At 38.8% G+C, this 26084-nt stretch overlaps 3 protein-coding genes across 3 annotated transcripts; 1 reads left to right on the top strand and 2 right to left on the bottom strand.

Annotated features, from left to right (window-relative positions):
• Nucleotides 1-1448: 1448 nt before the first annotated feature.
• fmnl1a (formin-like 1a) lies at nt 1449-14623 on the bottom strand. Its single transcript, XM_026164418.1, has 25 exons — nt 13841-14623; nt 10488-10571; nt 10058-10144; nt 9887-9960; nt 9148-9231; nt 8895-9038; nt 8058-8166; nt 7800-7876; nt 7628-7721; nt 7209-7283; nt 7014-7124; nt 5534-5683; nt 5336-5437; nt 4272-4845; nt 4059-4183; nt 3748-3950; nt 3383-3617; nt 3215-3283; nt 3056-3136; nt 2833-2962; nt 2586-2749; nt 2403-2504; nt 2222-2317; nt 1971-2085; nt 1449-1849 (listed from the first exon to the last, which is right to left on the bottom strand). Exons 1-25 carry the CDS (start codon nt 14024-14026, stop codon nt 1785-1787), a joined length of 3336 nt encoding a protein of 1111 aa, XP_026020203.1. The 5' UTR covers nt 14027-14623; the 3' UTR covers nt 1449-1784.
• A 1018-nt stretch (nt 14624-15641) lies between these two features.
• Nucleotides 15642-21861, top strand: mlx (MAX dimerization protein MLX). Its single transcript, XM_026164416.1, has 8 exons — nt 15642-15752; nt 16680-16719; nt 16862-16951; nt 18576-18682; nt 18762-18864; nt 19294-19393; nt 19721-19922; nt 20016-21861. Exons 1-8 carry the CDS (start codon nt 15678-15680, stop codon nt 20070-20072), a joined length of 774 nt encoding a protein of 257 aa, XP_026020201.1. The 5' UTR covers nt 15642-15677; the 3' UTR covers nt 20073-21861.
• A 68-nt stretch (nt 21862-21929) lies between these two features.
• Nucleotides 21930-25170, bottom strand: psmc3ip (PSMC3 interacting protein). The gene is made up of 8 exons (XM_026164417.1): nt 24805-25170; nt 24341-24441; nt 24155-24244; nt 23970-24081; nt 23622-23767; nt 22777-22830; nt 22561-22620; nt 21930-22473 (listed from the first exon to the last, which is right to left on the bottom strand). Exons 1-8 carry the CDS (start codon nt 24821-24823, stop codon nt 22417-22419), a joined length of 639 nt encoding a protein of 212 aa, XP_026020202.1. The 5' UTR covers nt 24824-25170; the 3' UTR covers nt 21930-22416.
• Nucleotides 25171-26084: the final 914 nt, after the last annotated feature.

Genomic DNA, 26084 nt, shown 5'->3' with positions numbered 1-26084 from the left:
ACTGCGATCAGTTTCTGTTTTATTTTTAATTTTGTTTTTTCGTTTCTCCCCATTCTGTGTCGTGATGATTGACCTGGTATTAATGATACTGGAGATGGTCGGAAACAGATGTAGTAACTGTGAGTTTGTGGGCCTGAAAGCGTCATACAAGGCCTTGCTGCTTTGGAAAAAAAAGGAATATTACTTGGCTTTAATTTATCTCTGTGTCATGCTTGGCTGTGAACAGGGATGGCAGGAATGTGGATCCTCAGCGCAGACAGATTCAGGCAGGTGGAAGTTCATTTTTGTTGCTTATATTGCTCCACCTGTTCCTCTGAGTGGCTTTACATAGCAGTTATGCTAAACCATAAATGTAAAAAAACCAGAAAGTTGGATTAATAAGGAAATTATGTGGAGTTTTATGAATTTAACCTTTTATCTTTTCTTTTGCCATTGTATCTTTTTTTTTTAAATATAATGAATCTACATTCTATAGTATGTATATGAGATTTTTACATGAATGTGTGGATGTTCTAAACTCTTGGCATCAAAAGTAGAAAAACAAAATTGACTTGTAAATAGGCCAAGTCATTCCTAGCGAGTTCAACAAATTGTTATGTCCAAAAGAAGATGTTTAAATAATAAACTATGACGATGGGTACAAAGGTATATACAAAACAATGCATGTATAGTCTCAAGCAATCGCACGGTGATTTTAAAAAAAATATGTTGTCTACATGTTTTCTCAGAAATGTGAGAATAAAGCAGAGAAGGATTCTATGTTATAGGTTTACAAACATGAAGGATGAGACATTATTTTGGTATGTGTGACACGGGCATGTTCAGTCTTACTGTGACGTTATGTGACAATGATGATAGTGGCTGAGAGTGCGAAAAGGAGTCAGGAATGCTTGAACACACCCCAACCAGAGAAGTCACCAGTGATGGTGTCCTCTTTCCACAGAGTAACTCTCCCATTTGTAGAGTAGTGTGATATAAGAACAAAAATAATACAGAAAATAGATCTATGATATAATGATACATAAATTTAAAAGCCTACTGATACTGGAGATACTAATTTATCAGTGTGGATGCCATGATATTCTGTGAGAAATGTGTGTGTTTTTCCTGTGAGAAGACAGCAGGCAGTTGAACCTGCCTTCTTTTGTACATAAGTTGCTGTGATTGTGTGTCAAATAAAGTGCAGCTCTCTTGTACAGTCGTAGTGTCTGATCTTGCTTTAAACTGACTTGTCAGCAAGTGAAGCTTTTTAGCCTTTATTATGACAGGAAAGCTGGGAGAAAGGGAAGACAGGCAACAAATGCCCCTGAGTGGGTTCAGACCAAAGCCTCTGCAATGGTCCTGTGGCATATGGCTTGCCTGCTCAACCTAATATCAAATATTGTATTATATGACAGATCCAGTAATCACAGACCTCTGAGACTATGGTCACAATGGTTAAAAAATGGTTTCTTTTAAAAACAAAGTATTTTTTATTACTGAATGGGTAACAGTATACCAGTAATACAAGTTTAATACAAATCCATTAGAAATACTTAAATGGTTATGTTTTGTAACATTTCAATTAAAGTTTATGGACTGTTTATTATTAAAATATTTCCAACTTTATATTTACAGAGCAAAACGACACTAATATGTCGTTAATACACACTGCCATATGGCTAATTGTAACACAGTTGTATATACAGAATGTTTAAAACTTGTCTTCTGCTTGAATTTTAATGAGTAATTCCAGTTACAATTGTTTAACAAAAGGAAATTTGTAAAGAAAAGAAAAAACTGGCTTAAGTGTCCTGGCGCTGGGCTGGCCGACGACCGTCTGCCCGCCTGTATGGTGAGTTCCTCAGATCTAATGAAAAACAAAGACAGACGTGCATAAACGTGATGGTGGAATTTCCCCTTCATTTAAACATCAAGACTGCAGCAGACAAACTAAAAATGATTCTCAAGCAAGAAGCATGTTACTGTACCTGTGATGATGTCCTCCAGTGCACCGTCCTTCCCCTCGCGTACTGGTGGTTTCACCTGCCTCTTCTTCAGCTCTGCAATCAGGTCCATCTGGGGCATCTTAGGCATCATTGGGCCCTTTAGAAATCACAAAGTTAAAGAATATTTTGAAGTACATTTCTGAATGACTCATATTTTACACTATTTTATTTAATATAGGCTTTAAAAAAAACCTATAGATGACTGCACACTAGCAGTATGTATAGTTTCTTACCTTTTGTGGTCCAGCCTTGTTTGGAGATGGTGACTCTTTAACCTCACGGCTCTCGCTCTCCATTTTCTTCTTCTGTTCAATCTCTTGCTGTGCCGTCTGCATTCAGACAAGGGACAGAGGATTAAAATATAGCTCACGAGTTATAAAGGACAAATATCAGAACGCTACCACAGAAACTCACTTTATAGGCCTTTATGAAGCGCCCAAACATGGGGAAAAACATTGAGGGCTGCGTGGTTTTAGGATTCTCTCCGAAGTACTCCACCACAGAGCCGTAAGCCTCCTGCACGCAGAACAGTAGATGTTTCAGAATATGATGAGACATTATTTAGAGTTGAGAGCTTGATAAGAACTTCAGACAAACCTGTGCTGTCTTGCTATCTTTGATTAAAGTGTCCAACTGTTCGCTATTTGTTTTAATGAATTCCTTCAACACGGGGCTGTCATCCTGCACCAGGAACTCCTTTTTGGTCATCTCCATTCCTCGCTCTAGAGAGCGGATATCTTGAAGAATGCTGTCAAGAGAGACTGGCAAAGAAACACAAGTGAGTTTAAACTTTTTAGCAAATTAAAAAGAAGGTTGATTGGTCAGCCTGAGTGTGTGCATGTACCAAGGCCTGCCTTGTCTACAAAGTGTAGCTCGGTGTGGAAGTTGACCAGGTCTGGGTATTTTTCCTGGATAATATTGGTGATGAAATGAAGTAACGTCTGTGAGCGGTCAGTGGATTTGGTGTCCAACAGCTGAAATATGAAGATGGTGAAAAATGTCATTGAGCTTCCATAAATTGAAAAGCAAACAAAATAAAATAAAAACAAAAACAAAACACTACTTACGAGATCCAGACTCTGCAGTCTGAAACCACAAGCTGCACCTCTTTTACTGCTGTTCATGTAGTTACCGAATGCAAGAACAATCTGAAAGGAAATAAATGGGTTAAGAGAACCAAATGTTACAGTTAGATGCCTCATTAGCATTCATACTGTTTTACTTACCTCTAGGATCTTTTTTAGTTTGGTTGAAGACTTGAGAGACATGGATGCAGAAATGATGGAGTTCAGTTGCTGTGGACGGAGTTTTAAAAAAAAAAGAAGTATGTATGTGAGTAAGTATGTGTTTATAATCCCTTTCAGCCAAAGTTACAAAGCATTTAACAGACTAACCGGCTGCAGCCGTTTGACGCTGTCTGGAAAGTTGCCCATGAAAGTCAGAGTGTTTATTCGCTGGTTGAGGCGAGGAATCTTCCCAAAGCGTAAAATAAATTGGTCTTCGTTGGTCAGCTCATCCAGTGGACGGCCATCTTTCTCATAGTTAGCAAGAAGCTTCATCTCAAAATCTGATGGTATGAATGGTTCGAGCAGTTCCAGGAAGTCTATGGACAAAGATTGCTGGTCGTACCTGTACAAACGAGGGTTAGAGTTAGTGTAGGCAATAAACAGTGTAAGAGGCAGGGTGAAGGAAGGAACAGAATATGCCATTATGGCAAAAACATCTGCTGAAGGTCAATAATGCAAAAGTAAGCACGTACATTTCTATGGCCGTGCAGATATCGGCCGGGCTCATTCCCCCCTTGCGTAGAGTGATGGCCAGATTTTTGGCTTTATTGCCATCAATCAAAGATGTCTTGGTGGGGGCTTTCGAGGTCGTCTTCTTCTTAACCTTGGACAGGTCAGCTGGGTTACCCTGGGCCCTAGTTTTGAAATGTTCCTCAAACATTTCCATATTCAACTCCTGAGGTAGACAAAAAAAGAGCCAGGGAGTGTGCTCACATTAGAATTTCATTTTCTTTCAGGATATAATTTCTGCTGTATGTAAAAGATGCAGAAAGCATATTCTTACCCCCAAGACTTGCTCATCATCTAGCTCGTTGAAGACTGTGCCTGTCACTTGGTTTGGTTTTAATGCCTGCCAGTTTAACAGAGGCATCCTGAACTTGGTCTGAATAGGCTTCCTGCTCTTAGCCCCTGAGAAAATAGAAAAACAAGAGGAATGGTTAACACTTTTCTTTCATCATGTTTCTTTTTTGGGGGGGGTATTCAGGATTCTCCTCACCAGAGTCTGCAGATGGTGCTCCAGGAGGCGGTGGTGGTCCACCACCAGGTGGGGGAGGTGGGGGTGGGGGGCCAGCTCCAGGGGGTGGAGGAGGAGGTGGGGGGCCAGGGAGAGGAGGTGGAGGTGGGGGGGCAGCTGCAGAGCCAGAAAGAGGTGGAGGAGGAGGGGGTGGTGGTGGTGGTGGTGCAGGACCTCCTGGTAGAGATGGAGGTGGTAGAGGTGGAGAGACAGTCTGCTCTGAGCCACCTGGAAGAGGAGGCGGTGGCGGTGGCGAAGGGATGCTAGATGACGGGGGGGCTGGAGTGCTGGCTTGGTTGGCTGGGGCTGGGCTTTGAATGTATTCAACGACTGTGACAGGCATGACTTGGACGTCCAGACCTCCTGAGGCTGTGCGTCCCACTCGGATTAGCCCTTTGTCCTGCAGCTCCTGGATCTTCTGCTCTAGCTCTGAAGGTCCCTGAGGGCCAGTGATACCCAGCCGCTCCCTGTCCTTCTCCCTCTCCCTGTCCAGCTCACGCTCTCTTTCCCTCTGCTGCAAAGTGCTAACCTGGGAGCATGACTCTCGCAGGCTTTCCTACAAGGGACAAGTGCGCAGAGTTGTAGCATGGTCAAGTTTAATTGAATACTTTTGGATTAAACCTTAAAAAGTGGTGACAAAAACATAAACAAAAGACAGTTTGCTATATGGTTTTATGCCATCATATTTTCTTTTGACTTATTCTAAATCCAAATTCAATGATGGGGTTTTTCCAGACATAACTACTGGGCAAAATAAAGTATCAGCCATATACTGCTGTTAAATAAAAAATGATCACCATTTGATACATTTTGTCATCTTCTCCTGTAGCTGTTATTAAGTTGATATTGTAGTTTGAAATAAAGGGGGGAGACCACCTGGTGTTACCATGCTCAGGGTTATGCTCATACCATGGCAAAAAAAAAAGTAATTTCGACATTTATTCAAGTCCTTTTTTCTTTTTTTTTTTACATGCTTTTAACCTTATTTAAACAACTCTGTGTAAAGATTACATATGTTCCTTGGCTAACTCGAAGGCAGCACTTACTTTGAGCAGCTCAGCCTCCTTTGTGGCTTGCATGAGCTGAGTCTCCAGTTCAGTTATTCTGTCTGCTGTCTGGTTCTCAATCTCCTGAAGCCGTGCACTCAGCTGCAACACCACACAAGCAACACTGCTTCAGCACGATTTCACGTAATGTGCAACAACATTGCCTCCGTGTATTCACTCAGATTCTTCTATGCCAACCTGAACGTTGTGCTCCTGTAATTCGTCCACATGCTCCAGCACCCCTCCTCTGTTCTCAGCATCCTCCAGCAGAGCTCCCACATCTAACACATTGTCCAAGTAGGCCTGGATCTGGACCTGCAGCTTCTCGCTCTCTGTTAGCTTCAGAGTCTAATACACAAAGATACACACTATTGGTACATCATAGGAATAAATTATCACTTACAAAATATCACAGAACATGATTCTGTTTTAATAAAAAAAACATGTAATTTATGAGAATGAAACATGAGGTTTTAAGGCTAAATTTAATATCTTAATGGCAGAAAACAAAATGTCACTATGCCATTTATCTTAATATTAGCGCTAATTAAACTTTGTTTGTTTTTTTTAATCAAAGAAAGGAATACATTTCCCTTAACTGTGAAGTGAGGAAGTGAGTGTGTGACAAAAAAGTAGAGTAAAAGTATAAATAGAGTCATTCAGGATGAAGAGGCGACAGCTGAGTAAAAGAGGAAGAAAGTGGGCATTAGAATTGAACATCTGGATACTTGAAGTTGTTAATTTATCAGAAAACTGAATATTTAAGTGCTATATTAAAGTATTTTTCTTTCTCACTATAGGCTTGAAGTTGTCAGAAAGAGACATTATAAATTAAAAGCAAAGAAACCCCCTATGAATTCTTTCTCCAACACAGTGCACATAAGTTAAACTTCCATAGGCCTGGTGCATGCACTAATACCCCTTTTGTACCACAAGATGGTGTAGCAAGTCTTTGTCACCTCCAGTTAACACCAGGGGGTGTGGAAACGCCAACAAAGAAGCAGATTGTAAAAGGACAGGTGTCTAGTGAACTGGATGGCAAACAATGATTCATGCACCCTTATCATCACCAGCATGAAGTTCCGAAAAGAAACTATGTCTGGTTTATAAATGATAAAATCGGCAAAACAAGAAAAAACATCTGACAAGCTTTCTACCGCTGGGACAGCTGTTGGAGTGCAAAGGAATAAATGATCACTTCGACTACTGAACTGGCACTGCTTCTTCTAGTCTGGTAAAATTAAAGCAGTTAATGCTAATATTTTCCATGCGGTGTTAGCTTGTAAAGAGAGAGTACATGGTATCTGTCATGAAAGTTGTTTGGCTTTGTTAATAACTTAACAAGATGTTAAGCGACTGACCTCTTGTGAATCTAAAAATATAATACAATTGCTGTATATCATTATCACTTAATAGTTATCTACCAAACTTTTAACTAGGTCAGCATCTGTGCTTCCATTTAACACTTATTGTACGGCAGACTAACACGGAGAGACAACTATTCTCTCTATCAATCCTAAAACCAATGTAGAATCACCAGTTAAGAAAATCTCATGAAGCTGAATCTGTTTATCTGGAAATAACACAGCCCATTTTAGATACAGTGTCAAAAGATACATTTCTATTAGCTGTAGCTTTCCTGGTCTTATGAGGGACTTTAAACAAAATATATACACACCTCTAGATACTTGTCTAATCCAAGGTGAGTGAACTCATATTGTAGATGGACACGGAAGTTCATGTTCTCCACTGAATGGACCACAATGTTTATGAACTGCATGCAGGCAACCTTTGGGTAGAAACGATGAGAGTTAAATGTCGTTCATGCACACGATCTCTTGGTGAAGCTGCATCCAGTGGCCGTGGTACCTACCATGAAGTCAATGTTGTTGTCATCATTGACGAAGTACTCCATGAGCTTTTCAAAGCGGTTCTTTTCTTTGCTCACCTAAAAAAACAAAACAAATAAAAGCTTGCTAAATATGTATTTTTATTATTGTGAATATGGGAGGATTAAAAATAATGTGTTAGCCCACCTCAGAGAACATTAATACTGAGAGTATATTCTGCACCTAAGTACGGTACATGAGTTCAGTCTTAAACATAAACATGCATGACTTCTAGACATGTGCTAAAATTACGACCATAGTGCATGTGAGCAGTAGACTGTTAGTCAGAAGATGAGCAATGAAAGAGGAGAAGTCTGAAATAATTAGATGACTGAACAGTCAAAGTCAAATAGGGCTCTTGCAATATGAGGAAATTGCCAGAAATTATTATTTTTTATTTCACCTCTTTAAAATTGTCAAAGGCAGAGAGAATGATGTCGTGTCCTCCTCGGACGAGACACACGGCAGCCAGCAGCTCCAAAACAAGAGCTTTGGTCCTGCCACGACAGAGGAGGATGGGTGAGATGTGGATGCAGACAGTTAACACACTTTATCTCACAGACAAATGCGCTCACCTGGGATTCCTGCTGTTGAGACTGAGGGTGATCTCATTCACGCAGCGTGGGTGAGTCATCACCAAATTAAAACCAGACTAAAAGCAGACGGAAGATATATAAACAGCTGTTCACTCCAGAGTAAATGTGATCAAATGTGCAAGAAACAAGAACTGTTTCTTTTAGCAACCCAGAAAACATGTCATATACTGTGATAATCCATTTTAAAGACAGCATAGGAATTAAGTGACTTTATTAGACTGTGTGCTAAAGCTTTACCTGATAGTTCATGATGGCTCGCAGGCACATTATGCACACATGTACATCATCTCTCTGGTTGTTTATGTGGGACTTCTTATGCATCTTGTTTACCAGAGTGGTGCTTATTCTGTGAAGCAGTAATACATGTTGGAATACATGTTTGAGGGAAGAGAATCTCCTGCATGTGCAAATGATTTGAAGTCGATGCCAGGATATGGTAAGATATGCAGTGAGATACTTGTAGCTTTGACTTCTAGGGTTTGGGACAGTAACTGTGTTTGACAGATGCTATGTAGCACAACATGGAATGAAGATAAAGGATCAAAGACGAACTAACAAACAGTTAGATGACCACGTGAGGGGATCTGAATGAATGAGAGCATGAGAATGTCAAGGGTTATCTTTTTTAAGAGGAGGCTGTGCTGTAGCACTGTTTCGGTTAAGTTACTAAACCTAAACCTATGTTTCATATTGTAGAGTTATAATCTTATAAGCTCTAACTTATATATCAGTTAGAGCTGTCACTTTATTTGACAGTATTTCTATTTCTGGGCTCACAGATTTCCTCAAATTCAATCCTAAATATTTATACATCAACAACTTCTTAAAAGAAAGAGAGGTGTAGCATGGCACAGTTCTCACAGCAGTGGAAACCACTGTGGTACTTATCAGTACCGCAGAAGTTCGTGGAGTTTTCACACCACTTCTGCTTTGCATGAGTCTATTTTTTGACAGTGTGTAGAGCTGCTTATGTTTAAAGTTCATTCTTCATTCAAAGGGATTTGAACGGTGCAACATCTCTGAAACCATCGCTGAAGGTTACCTCAGTAACCTTTCAAGTCTCGAGTTTCTTACCTTACAGTCAGTGCACGAGCTGCTCTGGTCATGCCATGTGACTGATGGCTGCTGGAGCTCTTGGTCAAGTCTTCCATTGACCTTTCTGCTGATTTTCCTCTGTCTGACAGGCTGCCTCCATTTTCTATAGCCTCAACCTCAAACCTTAAACGTGTAAAGATAGACATCTTTTTAACATAATCTATAATAGAATAATTACGTTTCGAAACACAGTCAGATTCTAAAATAGCATTCATGTCTGCTTAGTACTCACGAGCTGTCACTTTGTGCATAGGACAGGTACTCCACCAGAACATCCAAACCTTTATTCTGTTCATTGAGAAACTCCTGGGCCCATCTTCAAAAAGAAAAGTAAATCATGAGGAGTGACCATATGTAATAGATTCTGTGCCCAGACTGGATTTATAGCCAAAGATTGTAACTTTAGAAAGAAAACAGAACACAGTCCTACTCTAAATATGGAATCCAGCACAGTCAGGTGATTTTCTTTTGCAATCTTACATTTTTTTTGACAAGTTGCACTATGAAGGAAAAAAAATGCAACAAAGTCAAAGGGCTAAAAACAAACAAACCCCAGACTATTTCTGCACTGGCTTTATCAACTTTTCCACTTTATGTACAAATGTAACAATACATGGAAGCTTTAAGTACTGTTTCTGTAAAAGGTTGTATATAAACTATATATAACTGTTGATGCGGTGAAGAACCACTTCAGCAAAGTTGTTGATCAGCAGCTGAAAAATATCAAGTGAAACTAAAACAGCTAAATGGTTTATGTAGGTAAAGTGCACAGACAGTTTGCAGTTTCACTAAAGTTCACCTTAAATCATCTTTTAGCGTTAATGATTGATAAAGATTTTCAGGTTGGATTGCATGAAACTGCTATAAAAATCTGGAAAACATACTTGTGGCGCACTAAAAACCAAAATAAAATACATTAAACCTTAAACACTCATAAACCAAACAGAAGCTCATGAAACAAACAGGCTCACCCAATGTGATTGGTCCGAAGGGATATCTCCAAATTTTTAAGGACCTGGGTGGCATCTTGGATCCTTTTCTTCAACTAAAAAAGCAGAAGAGGTTAAAGTCACTGATGCAGGTACATGATGCACGCATATGGAGGTGATACATTTGAAAGAACAAAAATGCTTTCTACTGACCCTACGAGACACCCCTCCTTGATCCTGGTAGAGGCTTTTGATCTTGGTCAGGTAAGTGGATGGGGGGCTCTTCACCTGGAAACGCTCCTGTGGGAGAATATTTTACAGAGGATAGAGTTAGCACATGCTGAAGTAGAATTAATTTAAGCAGCGACCCCAAATAATGACTGATCCAGAACCATATTTTACCAGCAAGCTGCATTTGAAGTTATTCTAGTAAACACAACGAGCACAAACCGCTCTCTGTTTCCATGCCGACGCCTCTATCAGTTGCCACCACAGAAACTATGTTGCAAGGTTTGCAAAGACTCTCCCCTTTGTGTATTTGCGCACTTTATATCAACTCTGCCCCCAGTGGAGCCAACGCTGCAAGAATCGTGTCCATTTTGATGGCATATGTCACTCATAAAAAACAAATAAAAGCTCTCACCTGATCACAGACTAATTCCCATTTCTTTTCATTGTCGTATTGACTCAACAGCTGGAGTTTATCTGGAGGCAAGTTCATGGAACTCTGAAAGAAGAAAGATGTAAAGATATAAAATGGGTTTTAGAATTTACATGAAAATGTATTTGGAGTACAAAAAAAATCAACTCCATCTCCACTGATATTTAGCAGAGAGATATTATACTATATGTTATAATTTCTTTGTGTTTCCTGCTCATGTAACAATATGCAAAACAACAATACCTCAGATGCACTTTCAGCATAAAACTGAAAGGCGGTAACTCCTACTGGTAGCAGATGACTCAGTGTTTACGTGTATGCATTGATCGTTGCCAATAGGTACCGATGTGTTACACGCTTTCAGTGTCTACTCAAGCTTCAGCAACACTTTTATTGACTTTTTAAACAATATGACCCATGTTTAGACATTATCTGTGCAGTCTGTTTCAGCTTTAGTAAAAATATCTTTTTCGGTCATAAACTGCACGTAATATTTCTGTTATTTTCTGAAATTCATAAAGACCTTTATACAGACCAAGTATCCATGATTCCAGTGTAGGTTGACTTTTGAGTTGGCATACAACTGTCCAAAAGGGCAGTTTCACACTGAGTTATCAAACCTACAGGGACATGTCATGTGCTAAGGTTATTTCCCCATTCACAGAAACTGAATGAGAGGAGGCTGTTGTTGATGTTTTTTTTGTTTTTTTTTTAAAGAAGGTCTAATTAAAAGGAAGAAGATACGTCAAGGCATTGGTGTAACTTTGTGCTGAACATTGGGGGGGTCAAGATCTCTGTCTAAATAAATCAGGGTAAATTTCCAGATGATTAAACATGCAACTATTTTGCTGGTAATAACTGAAATGAGTAAAGAAAATTAACAGCCTATTTATATTGGTTGGGTCTGATTATGGGGGGGGGGGGGGGGGGGGGGGGGGGGGGGTCATAACATAATTAAGAATTATGCCCCTGCATCAAGGAAAAAGGCTTCACTCACAAAATGAACTTACTTGCTTTGATCACTAATTCCCTGTAATTATTTATGTCTCGCTTAAAGATATTTTTTCACAGTCTTCTCTCACATTATTGCAGCTGGTTCTGCACTGGTACTATTTTTCATGTAGCTGATCAAAAGCTTGAATCAATGTGATCATTTACAGCAAGTTTCAATAATTTCAGTTGATGTTGGGTGTGGCTTTTGAATCTAGTTTTGTGTACATTCGAGCAGTGGTTTGACATCTTCTGTGCACTTTTTTTTTCTTTGAAAAGGGAGGAGTGAAAACGGAAATGATCTGATGCATTGGTGCTCGAGGAGATGAGGCTCCTTCCTTGGCTGATGTAAGGGAGAGGTCTTGCTGTGGTTTTGTGGTGCTTAAAAAAATGGTAATGTGAGTGCCTCGCATTATGAAGTTTATAGCTTCTGATTTAGTTGCTCAAAAATAAAAAGTACTCACATTTTTCAGTAATGCAAAAAAAAAAAAGAAAGAAGGTTCACTTCTCGTTTCCTTGCTGGTGAGGTCACCATATAATCTCTAGTCTGAGGTTTGACAAGTGACAAGTATTTTACTGAAGAAGGAAGACACTCGAGAGGGTGTTGTCATTTTCCGGAGAGCACATTTTGTGTAGATATTGATGAACTGTTAACCCTGGCTCTAAACGGTATTATCTTGCATGAAATTATAATGATGTTTCCATTCAAGGTTTGTCATATGAAGCAGACATGGTGTGAATTTTGACTTGTTTTTAGAATAATCATGGTATGCTGTTCCAATCAATGTCATTTTTGAGAAAAGGCGAATAGTTTTAGTTGGAATAGTTGCATGGATTTATATTTGCTGTGTAAAGTGTTTGTTTTTTACTATATAAAAAATAACTCTCTAATTGCTCCCCACCTTCTATAAAAACACAAAATCATTATTTTTATATACACTAAATTTGTATGTATGCTAAATATTTGCTTGAAAGGTTAAAACCCATGTAAAACGGCACTGATTAACACTGATCCTGCGTTTGTAATTTAATGTTTTGTTGGGAAAGCCTATGTTAAAGTACCATCCTAAACTTTGTGTCAATATTATTGATAATAGCAGGCAGGTGCTTTCCTCTGTGGTATAAGCCAGACTCATGGAAGCCACACCCTACAACTCATGGGTCTCAAAGGATTTGATACCAACATCCAGATGTTCAGCGGCAGGACAACCTCAGGGGTTGACAGGTCAAAGAATCTTCAGTGGCTTTAAGTAGATTTGCCCACTTCCAGACTAGTGGTTTTAATGAGTGTGGTTAAAATGTATATCTAGACACTTAATGCTGTAAATCATCTAGCACATAAACCACAATGCCAGACATTATAGAAAATTAAAAATGAGAAACTGAACTATTTAGATGTAAAAATCTGGAGAACTTGAGCCTTGAATAAGTAAAACTCTCAACTCATATATGTTACTGGCTAAGATATGTCAGATTAACATGACTGTTTACAATATAGTGTCTTTGTTTCACTTTTGTAGATCTGTATTTTTTTTCTTAGCATTACTGAAGAAAAAACAAATCAAAAATCTTATAGCTAACTCTATTTTTTCATTTAAAAAAAAAGGTAAAGAATAAGCCAGGATTAAGATAGTCTAAGCATCATGGTTTGATATTTTGCGCAACATATTATCTAAAAGATCGTAATACTTGAAGTTTTATCTTTACTAACTTGTTGTGAGACTGTTGAAAGAATGGTGAAACAGTTCCTTTCCGGTCCTGTGGCCTCCGTCATGTAAATGCATTGCTCAACTTCCCATTTCAGCCTGCTGTTGTGCATGCATTTATCAAGCAGTTTCTGGCTTGAATTTTACTAATCAAACCATGAAGAATTTGGCAACTTGTTGACAGGATTGTCATTGTTTTTATCACTAAAGTAAAATTTTAAGTAACTGATGGTATTTGTGCAAATTTGACTAGACAAAATGACAGACCATTAGACTCTGACTGAGGGTCTAACGGTCTTTCTAACGTTCAGCTCTTTCTTCTCACTTGACAAATAGCTTTATATATATTATAGATATACCTAGAGAGTATAAGAAATGAAGTAAAGTACATATTGGAGTCTATATTAGAGCAAAGTAAATTTCCAAAGAGTGAAAGACCAGTCACTTTCAAACTTGGGTTATTACTTTAACAATGTAACAATGTAAAATGAAAGCTGATTTGATACGTGTTTTTTGTGATCCTCTTAATCACTTACTTACTTGCGCAATTGCCCTTACATATACAAACCAAAACTTTGTGCAAAATCTGCCTGATTTCACATCCAGTAAGGGTGTATGGCGTGTCATGCTCTCACTCACCAGAACCGTGTTGAAGCGCTCCTCCAGCTCCTTCTCTGGTGGCATGGGAAGTTTGGGTTGAGGAGGCTGCTTTTTTTGCAAGGTTGGTGCAGAGTCATTCATTGCTGAAGCTGCACTGACTGAGTTTCTGGCCTCTCGACCTTCGGCCGGTTCATGCTCCAATCCCCCACCAGCCGCATTCCCCATCACTAATCTCCACAAGTAATCCAGGGGGACTGATTTACGCAAACTGTTTCCTCCAGGAAATCACCGTATCCACAAGCAAAGTGACAAAAGATGGTCACTTTGAATTACAATAGCAAAAAGGCCTAATCAAACCAAGTCTAGGGCCTCTAGGGCAGTCTACATTAATTCTCAGCTTTACAAAATCCGCCTCACACCCGAGGACAGGGTGGGCAATGAAAAAGAAAGTTTATCCTCATGGCCCCCTTCTCCTTAAGTTGTCTTCAAATTCCTTTTGAAAATGAGGTGATAAGTCCTGTTAAAGCCTGTTAGAAAGAAAAGTCCACCTATGCCTCGTGCACTGTTGTCTACATTAGTTGACCGAGAACTCCCTTAAATAGTTTAGTATCGAAGCCTGCGCGTGAGAGGAAGGCGGGCGAGGAGTGTGACACAGTCAGAAACCACAGAAGCACAAAAGCAGAAGAGTAACTTCCTGTGCACGACAGCTATAGAACCTGGGGCGGAGGACATGGTGGAAGATAAACACGTAACCATGCAGTAGGTGGGTGATGATAAAGAAAAGATACTACAGGAATGAAGGAGAGCAGACTCTGTCCAGATTTGTAAGATTAACAGATGTCGATTTAGATGTAAATCAACTACACAATTAAAGGAAACTTTGCAACATTTCACAAAGAAACCACCTTTTTGTACTAGATTTAGTCATTTTACTGATGACAGCTTGACATGAGTCAAAGGTTACATTTGTTTTGGTATTTTCCCTTCATGTGGTGGTTTAATCCAGACAGGTAACGGTGGTTTCAGCATGACAAGAATTGTCAAACAACACCCCTCTGTGGGTGAAGATGACTACTGCATCTAGTGAGATCTATCCAGTGGGAATTACTTAAATTACTGAGCCTTTCGTTGGCTCAGTAATTTAAGACGTTTTTGTGATTTCTATTGAGGAAAAGAATAATAAGTTTATCACAGATGCATATCTTCGAGAAAGTGAAAATTATTAGCTCTGATGCAACAGGATATTCATTTTCAAAGCTTTCTGAGACTCACGGGAAGGCGTGTTATCAGCTGAGTGAAAAGAAAAGATAAAAAGAGAAGATTGGAGAGGTGTTTAGACATCTGGGAAATGCTGGGGAAAAATCATCAAAAGGATAAAGCTAATCATTTACTTACAGGTGTAACGGTGGAGCACAGGTATTGAAGTAAAGTGAGTTTAAATACTTGGTGTTTTTCATGTAAAGCAACAGTAGGTACACAAGATACCTGAAGAAGAGGATTGACGCAAGTTTCAGGGGTGATTTGTGACAGGAAGATAGCTGCAAAAATGAGATAGGAAATGTTATCGCTAAAAAAAGAGATAAGCAGACCTGGAGGTGGCAGAGTTGAAGATGCTAAGATTTTCACTGGCCATGATGAACAAGATTAGAGAGCAGTTGAAAGAAAGCAGATTTATTTAAGTGTTTAAGAGACAAAGAACTGATAAAAAATATTATTTTAGTTTTCCTCTCTTACTATATACGCCTTCTGTTTGTTTGGTTTTTCTTTTCAATACAGTCTTTCTGTGACATAAACCTACATTTTATGCGGTCAGTCACTGCAGTATTACTTTCAAACCATGGGGTGGCGTTTTCAAGAACAGTTACAATTCACTACCATGGTGCACAGAAGAAGAAATTCGTCGCATTCCAAAATGACGGACCCGACAACATCTCCAGAGGACCAGTGGAAAGTGAGTAACTGCTATCAGAAACCTCTTTTTTGGTTTGAAATGACTCATGTGTTAGGCGTATGGCAGCACTGGCAAATGGCAAAAGCTGTGCTGTCTTAAAGTTGAAGCTTTAGTAAAGTGCAGGGAGTACACGGTTTGTTAGCTCCGTGGCTAACTAACGTTAGCATCCGAGGTTTTGATAACCTTAGAAAGCTGTATTGGTTAGCTAACCAATTGCCTACTTATGTAAACAAATCAGCCATTGTTCCCCCTATGGTGTATACAACATGTCTTCACCTACACACGCAAAGTTAAATAAAAGAAAAAAGGTCTGAGTAGCTGCTTGTTTCTTGCAAATCTACAGTGCAGCATCAGTGTTTGTGAAGCTCACATTACCTTGTCTGATAGGCTACTATATACTGTATATAATTAATTACCAGACCACAGAAATTGAAATTGTCTTCGTTCCACCGATTCCTTAATATGGAGTCTGTGGAAATAAAATAAATAAAATAAATAATTAAAAATAATTAACATGTGTTCAGGGCCCCCATTTTAAAAAAATATGTCTCTGAAATAAATTGGGTATAGTAATTTTACAGTACGTAAGTAAACATGTAGTAGGATCTATTGTTTAAACTTAACATATATTCATTTTTCCCCCTCCTGAGCTTTTGAGACTTTGGAAACCACAAATTAGACAGCTGTGCCCTACATCAAACAATAGTTCTGTGATGAAGGCTCTTATTTTCTACAGCTTTTTACCCACCTGTTTTCCTGAATTGGACAAATCAGGGCAATGCTCAGTGGGGGCTTAACTGGCTGGCTATTGCTCTTTTGTCAAACAAATGTAGGGCAGCACAGCGTTTTCCCTTGTCATTAGCTGCACAGCCTCTTATTTTTTTTTTGCCTTTTTCTGTCTTCTGCTCTCTCGTGATGGCTCGGCAGACATCCGATGGTGCTTTCAGCGATGGTGGCTTTGACAACAGTGAGTATTCAGTCAGTTCTTGTGTTGTACTTCATTACCAGTGTAATCTGATCTCTCACATGATACTGATTATAGATGTACATCAAAATATGTTTTGATTTTGTTGTGAGTTATGTTTGATCACTGCTGTCTTGTTGTCTAGGTTATATCTCTGAAGCAATCAGAAAGGGTACTGTAGTGTCCCGGGCCAACAGTATCGGCTCAACAAGTGCCTCTTCAGTGCCAAATACAGGTACTGGGTTTGAATGTTGTATATTTATGTGATAGTTTGATACTAGTAATGTAATTGTAGTGTAGGTTAATTGTTTACTTGTTTAGTTGTTGTAGCCTGAGCCAGTCAGATATTTATAAAAAAAAAGTTTCATTTTTGTTTATTTAGTGTAAAAGCGAAATACAATGAGACTTAGGCTACGTTCACACTGCAGGTCTTAATGCTCAATTCCGATTTTTTGATCAAATCCGATTTTTTTTGTCTGCTCGTTCACACTACAAATAAAATGCGACAGCAAACGCTCTCTAGTGTGAACGCTCAAAGCGGCCCGCATGCGCAAAAGAAGACGTCACACACAACGCGCTCTGTTTAGACCCAGAGCAAACTATATTGTTTGACTGATGGCCCTTAATATAAAGACTTCGGACTTCATGTTTCCCAATTTTTGCTTTAAGTTATTTTGTTATTTACATAATAATGTAAATAACCTAATAATGATCCTTATTGCTGTTTTAGAGGAGCGGTGCTTCGAAGGATAGTTGCAGATTTCTGTCAGAATCTGCAGGTTATGCAGTACAAATAAAATGTTCACATTTCTCCAACGTTGTCTTCCCAGCAGTCTCACCGGATGACCAGGAAGCGTTCGTGATGTCTTCTCGGGCGCTTCTCTGGCGCTGATAATTGGCGTCTGTCTTATGTCAGTGACGTAAAAGACGGATTTAATGCGACTTGTCCGTTCACACAGCAGTCGCTTTCTGAAACATCGGATATGTATCGGATTCAGTACCACATACGAAAGTGACCCAGATCGGATTTGAAAATATCGGATTTGTGCCGTTCACACTGTCACACCATGATCGGATATGGGTCGCATAGGGTCAAAAAAATCGGATTTGATGCGCTTTCGCCTGCAGTGTGAACGTAGCCATAGAGACAGCTTTGCTTATATTTCTCCATGATTTGTACAAAAGGAAAAATCTCTCTTGCTTGTGATTAATAAAAAATATATATTAAGCTTAGCTCTAAAGCTTTTATTTTTATTTATTCCAGAAGTTAGAAAATGTATATGTTACATTAACAAAACAGTAAACATGGCCCTGAAATATGTCTTAAAAAACAAAAACACAGTTTGAATAAATATAAAGATCTAAAAAAATTTTGTATTGCTATTCCAGCAGTTAATTTTCACATTTATTTTACTCTATTTTGCTGTACAATGTTTTGTGACTGCTTTATACATACAATTTTCTTACTTCCCAAACACAGGGATTGCTGTGTGAGGTAGAAAATATTTCCTATATCATTCCATGTTTAATTATGGAAACATGTGTTTCGTCTTTTACAATATTTTCTTAAATTCTTTGAGGGTTTTATGAGATGTTAAATAATAATTTACTTTGTAAATTAAGTGCATCACAGTAATTCATACTGATGAAAAACAATGAGGTTGCCTATATGTGTGAAATGAGTGCCAACACAGGAATGACTCCAGGGTTAATAATCTTGTACAGTTATGAATTGATTTGATCAACTTTTTAAAAATAGCTACCTCAGCATTTTGTAAGTTGGCTAACAAAAACACTGCTAATGTCATGGTTCAGATTTTTATTTTTTCATTAATGAGTATTAATCTATTCCCACATAGATGATGAAGACAGCGACTACAGGCATGAAACATATAAGGACTCGTATAAAGATCGTCGGAGACAAGCACACACACAAGCTGAGCAGAAGCGTAGAGATGCTATTAAAGTAAGGACACACATCTTGAAAGTTGGAGATTTGCTTTAACTTTTTTCAGTAGTTACTAGTTGCTCTCTTTTAACATTAGAAAGGATATGATGACCTCCAGTCAATCGTTCCAACCTGCCAGCAGCAGTCTGAATTTGCGGTGGGAGCACAGAAGATCAGCAAGGCTACTATTCTGCAAAAAAGTAAGATGTGGTCAAACATAACCTTTGTTAACATTTGAACAAACTTGGACTGCCTCTGCTGAGTAACCTTGACTTCAGATTTAGTTTGAGATAATCTATATATTAATTAATACATCTGACATCTTGATAAGAAAAGAGCACAAAACAATAGTACTGAACTTGTTTTGTATGGTGCTAGCTTTCATTTAGTTACATCTCACTTGGCCACATTTAACAATAAAAAGAGACGATAGACTAAGTTCAAGGAAGAACAGATATTTCCTGTCTTGCAGGGGCTCCTTTACCCAACAAAAGGGGAAGTAACAGTACCAACACCCTCAGTATAAAGGTTAACTTTCAACAGTGTACCTAAAACTTGTGTATAAGGCAAAAATCCCCAACTGACGATTTCTTGGTTGTTGTTGTGTTGTTTTTTTGGTTTTTTTTTAGCAATTGACTACATCCATTTCCTTCACAAAGAAAAGAAGAAGCAAGAGGAGGAAGTTTCTGTCCTAAGAAAAGAAGTGATGGCGCTTAAGATTATGAAAACGTGAGTGGTTTAAAATTCATAAGCCAAACTGCTTTTTCCACATTGTGTACTTCACAGGTCTTCTTTTTTTTGGCGATCTGAGACTTCCCTAAATCCTCTCAACATACCTGCACTGTGTGCAAGTCGCATCTTTTCTCCATCCAGACCGATGAAAAGACAGATTGTAAAAAGAATGCTGGTCTGGGGGCAAAGAAAGAAAACTTTGGAGTAGGGAATGCATTGATGTGTGCTTTTATCCATGTTCTCAAAAGAATGACTCAAATTCATTGTTTATGAAATTATATTAAACCCCCCCCCCCTTTTTTTTTTATTTAAATGTTTTAATAGGAACTATGAGCACATAGTGAAGGCTCACCAGAACAACCCACAGCAGGGAGAGGATCAGGTGTCGGACCAGGTCAAGTTCAACATCTTTCAGAGCATCATGGACTGCCTGTTTCAATCTTTCAGCAACTCTGTTTCAGTGAGCAGCTTCCAAGAACTTTCGGCCTGTGTTTTCAGTTGGATTGAGGAACACTGCAAGCCACAGGTAAGGAGTATGTTTAAAAAACCCATGAGAACTTTATTATTTTGTGTATGTTGAGGTATTTATAGTTTGTTTTCTGCTTATGTTCTTTCCTAGACACTGCGGGAGTTTGTTGTTGGAGTGCTGCGGCAGCTCAACGGTCAGCTTTACTGACTGCACCTGGCCTCTAGTTAACTCCCAAAAATGGACTTTTTGAGCTTACTCTGGCCTCTAAGAGTAAAAAAATGTTGATCAGCCTCAAGCTATGCCACAGTATTTACTCACTTTGACTCATCAGTGACTCCCTGGCTGCAATTTGATTACCTCATCACACGTGGCAGAGGTGAAAGGTGGCATTGGAATGAGCAGATATAAGTTTAATGCAAATCACTTTAAGCTTTGAAATGTACATACATGTTTAACTGAGTGTATTTCAGGATATTCTGATTGTTATTTGATTTGGGAACCCAGCAGTACAGAAGTCACTGAAAGTGCAGTTTTCAATGTGTCAGGCAGGCAAAATATTGTGTTTAACTAATGGTAATCACCATCTGCAGTAGCCATAGTTGCCCACACTGAGATAAAAAACATGAGGGGAGATTAGATCTTAATAGCGAGAACTCTTCTTACAGATTGAGTGAACTGATGGTAAAGTTTATGGTGCATTTTAAAATAATCAACAGAGAGAAAAGAGGGGAAGGGAACTCATGAGCCAACACGTTCCCCTCTGTCACATCAAGCATGACTTTGTAGCTTAATGCTGAACCAAAGGAGCTGTTTCAGCTTCAGTGGACGAACACTGAGCCACTCCTCAGCTGTAGCAGATAATGGAAACTACTGCAGAGTAACAATCATTGCTAAGCGTGTTATCAGGAAAATGCTATATGAGGTCTCAACAATTTATCACTGAGATTTGGCTTGTAATCTGACACATTTTGAGATGTACATAAATGGAGCTGTGACAAGCTGATAAAGTGCTGAAATGTCAAATTATTGTATGTATAAATTTAAATGTCTTTACAGTGTGCCATTTAAAATTTTATAGTTGTCGTATTTCAATTCAATTTGGCTTCAATGGCAGGAAATGTAATGAGTATTCTCTCTCATAATTGAGCTACATCACACTATGAAGCAATGTGTGTGGTGATCTTTCTGCAACTTTCAGATTTTCCTTTAATCAAAAAGCTTAAAATTTCAGCTTCAGTTGGTCCAAATCCAGCAGAATGAATATTGTTTACTTTTGTTATCAGTGGTTCTCAGTGGCTAAGATGCAGTTCATGCCATGTTGTGTATCAGCCAGAACCTGCTTTTTTTTTTTTCTCACCAAAAACTGTCCCTTTGAACTGCAGCAGCCAAGTTCATGCTGTGTGTTGAGATTTACAGCTGCTGTGTGCTGAATTATGAGTGAATTTCAAGTAGGTGACAGCTCATTTTAATGAAGGTTTTTTTGTTGTTTCTATAAACATCCTTTCCTGTGTTAGCTGTATTCATGGAAATGTTTTTGTAACTGGCTTAAGTTGTTTCAAGTGTATTAATAATTCTATTATACAAGCCATGTACACTCAGTGGCCACTTTTAGTTACCCCCCCCCCCCTGTAAAATCCAGTCTGAAATCTGAGCCTTAAATTCTGCTTTATAACATTTTTTTCTTTCTTTAAATGTACACCAGCAGATGGGTGTCATCTATGCATTAATGTACAGCTCTGTTAGTGTTGTAGTTTGCTGTGGTGTTGAATGTTGATGTTTTTAATTGACAATCCAAGGAGGTTGAATATTTAAAATAGGTTTTAAATCTGTACCTCTGAGAGAACACTGTGTATTTGATTGTATTTAATTTCATAGGTTTGCCTAATAAAGTGGCCACTGAGGGGTTTTTTTGTCATCCAAATTATGTGGAAATGGAGCATCTGTGCATAACAATAACAGGAAAAATCATAAAGCTAGGCAGTGGTTCCCAACTATGCAGCTAATGCAACTTATTTTATTTATGCTTCACAAGAATTAAACTAAAACAATTGTGGCGCTTCAGCATCAGAATTTATGGTCTTGACCATTTAATAAGCAGAAAACAGTGCAACTGTAATTCAAAAACATAGATATATACATTATACATTTTAATTTATGCTTTCAGAAAATAAAAGCAAGATGGAGTTGAACAAGAACAGATTTTAAACATTTAAATAAAGCCTTGACATTTTCACTGGAAAGCTCAGGATTGGTTAAATCTGTTTAAAAGGGAAAATTTAAACCAGCGTTGCCTTTGAGGTGAAGAGCATGACTGTGTTGTCAATTGATGTGAAAGTCTTGAGAGTTTCACAAGCAACAAAGCAGTTTTTTATAAAAACATACTTTCAGTTATGAACTTTTTTTCAATTAAAGCATTTATTAAAGTTGAACTATCTATTCAAAAAAAAAAAAAAGGGCCATAAATAAAGTATTCTCTGGGCTTCAGATTGCTTTCCTGTGTAATCCATTTGCTTAGATTAGTGGCAAGGTGACTGTAAAAGAACTTTCTTGTTCAAGTATTTGGAGGAACTACTTTACAGTCCTCATCAGTCTCCACTCCAACTTCTTCCTGTGAGGAAGCAGAATATTGCAGGTAATAGCAAGAACTTTATTTTATTCTTTAAAAAAGATTTTTTTTTTAGTGTCTTAAACTCACCAGGAACTCCTTTTTGCTCTTTGGATAACCCTCGAGGATTGCATTTGTCATGTCTGAAGCCTAACACAAACAAGGTGCCAAACACTTTAATAACATATCCATATGCAGTTTCACTCACACTGATGAAAGGGATTGTACGGCATTTTTTAAATACATGGCATGCAATACGAAACATGAGCTACGAATACAAAAAGGAACTTAAGTGAAAAAGATTACCAGTCTCTTCCTCTTTTTCCACTCTTTAACGTAGAGATCTCGTTCTTTATAAACCTGCAAATTAAAAATAATAATATATATATATAAGCAGCTGGATAGCGTAGTGGTAAGGTTACACACCTTTGGAGCAGGAGTGGCAAGTTCGATACCCAACATCCACGTTGCAGGTCCAACGTTCGGAAGAAGGGCCTGCTCTCACAGTTAGAGATTGATGAGGTACAAAAAAATGCTATGGCAAGGGGGAGCCAGTACAACAGGTTGGGGGGGGAGATATCATTATCACCCCCACCAGAGATTGGGTACCAAGCCCCAAGTGCGCCAGAAGAAGGATTGTTGAGTGCAAGAGATCATGGCAAGCTGGATCCTCCGTTACCAAGACTACGTGAAGTACCCCGAGAGGCTTTACTAGATGATGTGAATGCAGCACTATGCCGCCACCATTACCGAGACTAACAAGCTGATCTACAGTGAAATGAGATGTTAAACAGCCACATGGGAGCAGTACCCTACTCTGTAGGAAAAAACCCCCAGCCCCATCCAAGGTCAACAACAGTATATGCACAGTTGACTCATGAATCATTAAGATTTTTATGACACTGTGGAAGACAGAGGACAACTGAAGGCTGTAGACCATGGTACTCAAACAGGGAGAAGGGACAGCGAGATGGGGATTCATTGGCAAATGGGTGCGATGACATAGCCTAGTTCCATAATTAAAATTTTACTGAAACGTGTGAATATGACAAATATGGAAAAAAAAAAAAAAGTCGGTAAGGGGGAAATACTTTTTCACAGCATTTATAAATAAGAGAGGCCATGGGACAGATCCCTGGTGGATTCCTCACCTTGTCCTTCTCCTCTGGCGTGATGTGATTTGAGGCCGACTTTATCTTCTCCAGTCGGGCTCTGTACCCAGAACACTCTGCTTTTAGCTCCTGGATCTCTGACACCATTTCCTCTGTTGTAAGGGAGCTGTTTAGCTCCTTCAGTTCTGTCATCACAGATTTCACACAAATTTACAGAACATCCCCTTTCAAACATATGCAGTAGAACAAAAACAACACGTGTAGAGAAAAGAGAAGTGGGGACAAGCCTCATCGTAAACCGTTTACTGTATCAAACAGCCACATCTTGTGGCTTAACAGTGCGCAAAATCTGAGAAGATAGTGTCAGTGATTAGCAGAAAATGTCACCTGCATCCAGCTGCCTGCAGCTCTGGGTAAGGGATTGCACCTCTTCACTGAGCTCTGAGATCTGATGGTCTATTGCCTTCAGGTCTGCATCGTTCACATCTTTGAACTGAGCCTGTGGGACAGATTGAGTTATTCCGGTTACTTATAAATTATATGTGCATAATATTCCAGACAAACAGACTAACCTGGTCAGCAAAATAAATCTTTTGCTTGCCATATATTTTCTCCTTTATCTTGCCTTCCAGGGCCAGCAGCTCCATGGCTTTGACCACTGCCTGTTGGAAGAAATGTGTAAAAACCACTTAGTTGTAGGCTATGAAAAACAGGTTAATTTTAGGCATCTAATTGTCTCATTGAAGTGTTAAACTCGCCGTTTTGCCCAGACCATGTTGCTTTTGTAAATTAGAGAAGACATCCTGAGCGCTATAGGGCCGGTTCTTCTCATTTAGGTAGGCAAGGATGACGCCCGCCCCTGTGAATGACAGCAGGACAAGTTTAACGTTTATCTAAACTTACCATAACATTACACTTAACTTATACTAGAAGTAGATTTTCATGATTATGTTAATATCTAATAGTGTAATATCGCTGGCCACAATCATCATCCTAATCTATTTTAATATAAATATGATTCCCCTCCTTAAAACAAGTATATCGTTTGGAAAAGTGGAAGAAGAATAAAAACACGGAGCTCGTCTCAGCTAACGCTAGCTTGTAGCCGTTTGGCTAAACGTTTCCTTTTATCTGTGACTTTTAACAATCGTCGTTCGCTCAGTGCAAGCGACTGACAAGCCATCTAACTTGTTATAGCCTAGAATATAAACTTTTTACCTACCGTTATCTTTTTTACTCATTTCCAACTACTCCACTTTAGCTTTCCAGATCCGAGTTTCGCGCAAAACGTACGTCACGGAAAAGATCGTTCATGCTAAAAGATGCAACACACCAGCACAAAATCCGTCTTCTGCCTTCGCGTTTGAGCGCCCCTCTGTTAATTCTGCCCCAAACGTTATTAAGTATGACAGGTTTAAAGTATCTCAATGGTTCTTTTACTTAAATTATTTTATGTTTAGTAGAACTTTATTTCCTTCTTCATTCCATGTCGTTAGCGATATCCCGAAAAAAAGTAGAGTGACACCTCTTTTTATTTGGCTGTTCTCAGAAGCAGTCAATTCAGTCCAAAACCTAACCTGTTCCCGGACGCAAATATTTATTCAGCTAATCACATGGTACCAACTCATACATGAAGACATGTGGACATGGTCGAGATGACCTGCTGACGTTCAAACAAAGCATCACAATGAGGGAAAAAAGGAGATTTGGATGACTTTGAACGTGGCATGGTTGTTGGTCTGAGAATCTTAGACACTGCTGACCTACTGGAATTTTCCCTCACAACCATATTTTCGGGTTTACTGAGAATGATCAGAAAAGAGTTGCTGCAATTCTCTGGGTGAAAATGTCTCAATGTCAGAGGAGAATGACCAGGGTGCAATAAACAAGATATACAGAAGAGCATCTCTAAATGTTGAACTTTGAAGAAAGATGGGCTACAGAAGAAAATCTTACTGGGTATCTCATCAAATTAAAAGGTTAGAAAAACGTTGCCTGGTCTGGTGGGTCTCAATTTGTGCTGTAACATTCAGATGGTAGGATCAGAATTTGATCTAAACATTAAAACAAATGTTGGTGCTGGTGGTGATATCATGTGTGGCATATTTTCTAGGCACAGTTTGGGCTGCTTAACCCTAGAACACTATCGCAATAAATAGTAACACAATCACTACTGCCAGGTGATATTTACCCATTATATAACAAGATCAACAAAAAGTATGTCATCAAAATATATCAAAATATCACAACATGACAAACTAGTGTGGTCTTCTTTTATTTTCAACTGTGCCATGTCTAACAAAATGAAAACAAACGTGTCACGGGGGGACCCTAAAATAATGCTCCAAAACAGAAAAATTAGGAATTGAAGAACAAAAAAATTCCTAAACAAAAACATAATGACACTGAAAAGCTGGTCTTTGGTCCACCCTTTCCTGGGACATTTGAGACTTCCCCTGCTGAGCATTGTTTAAATGCCACAGCCAACCTGTGTATTGTTAG

This window comes from Astatotilapia calliptera, chromosome 4 (assembly GCF_900246225.1).
Source record: "Astatotilapia calliptera chromosome 4, fAstCal1.2, whole genome shotgun sequence".
Taxonomy (NCBI): domain Eukaryota; kingdom Metazoa; phylum Chordata; class Actinopteri; order Cichliformes; family Cichlidae; genus Astatotilapia; species Astatotilapia calliptera.
This window is presented reverse-complemented; position numbering and strand designations above follow the sequence as displayed.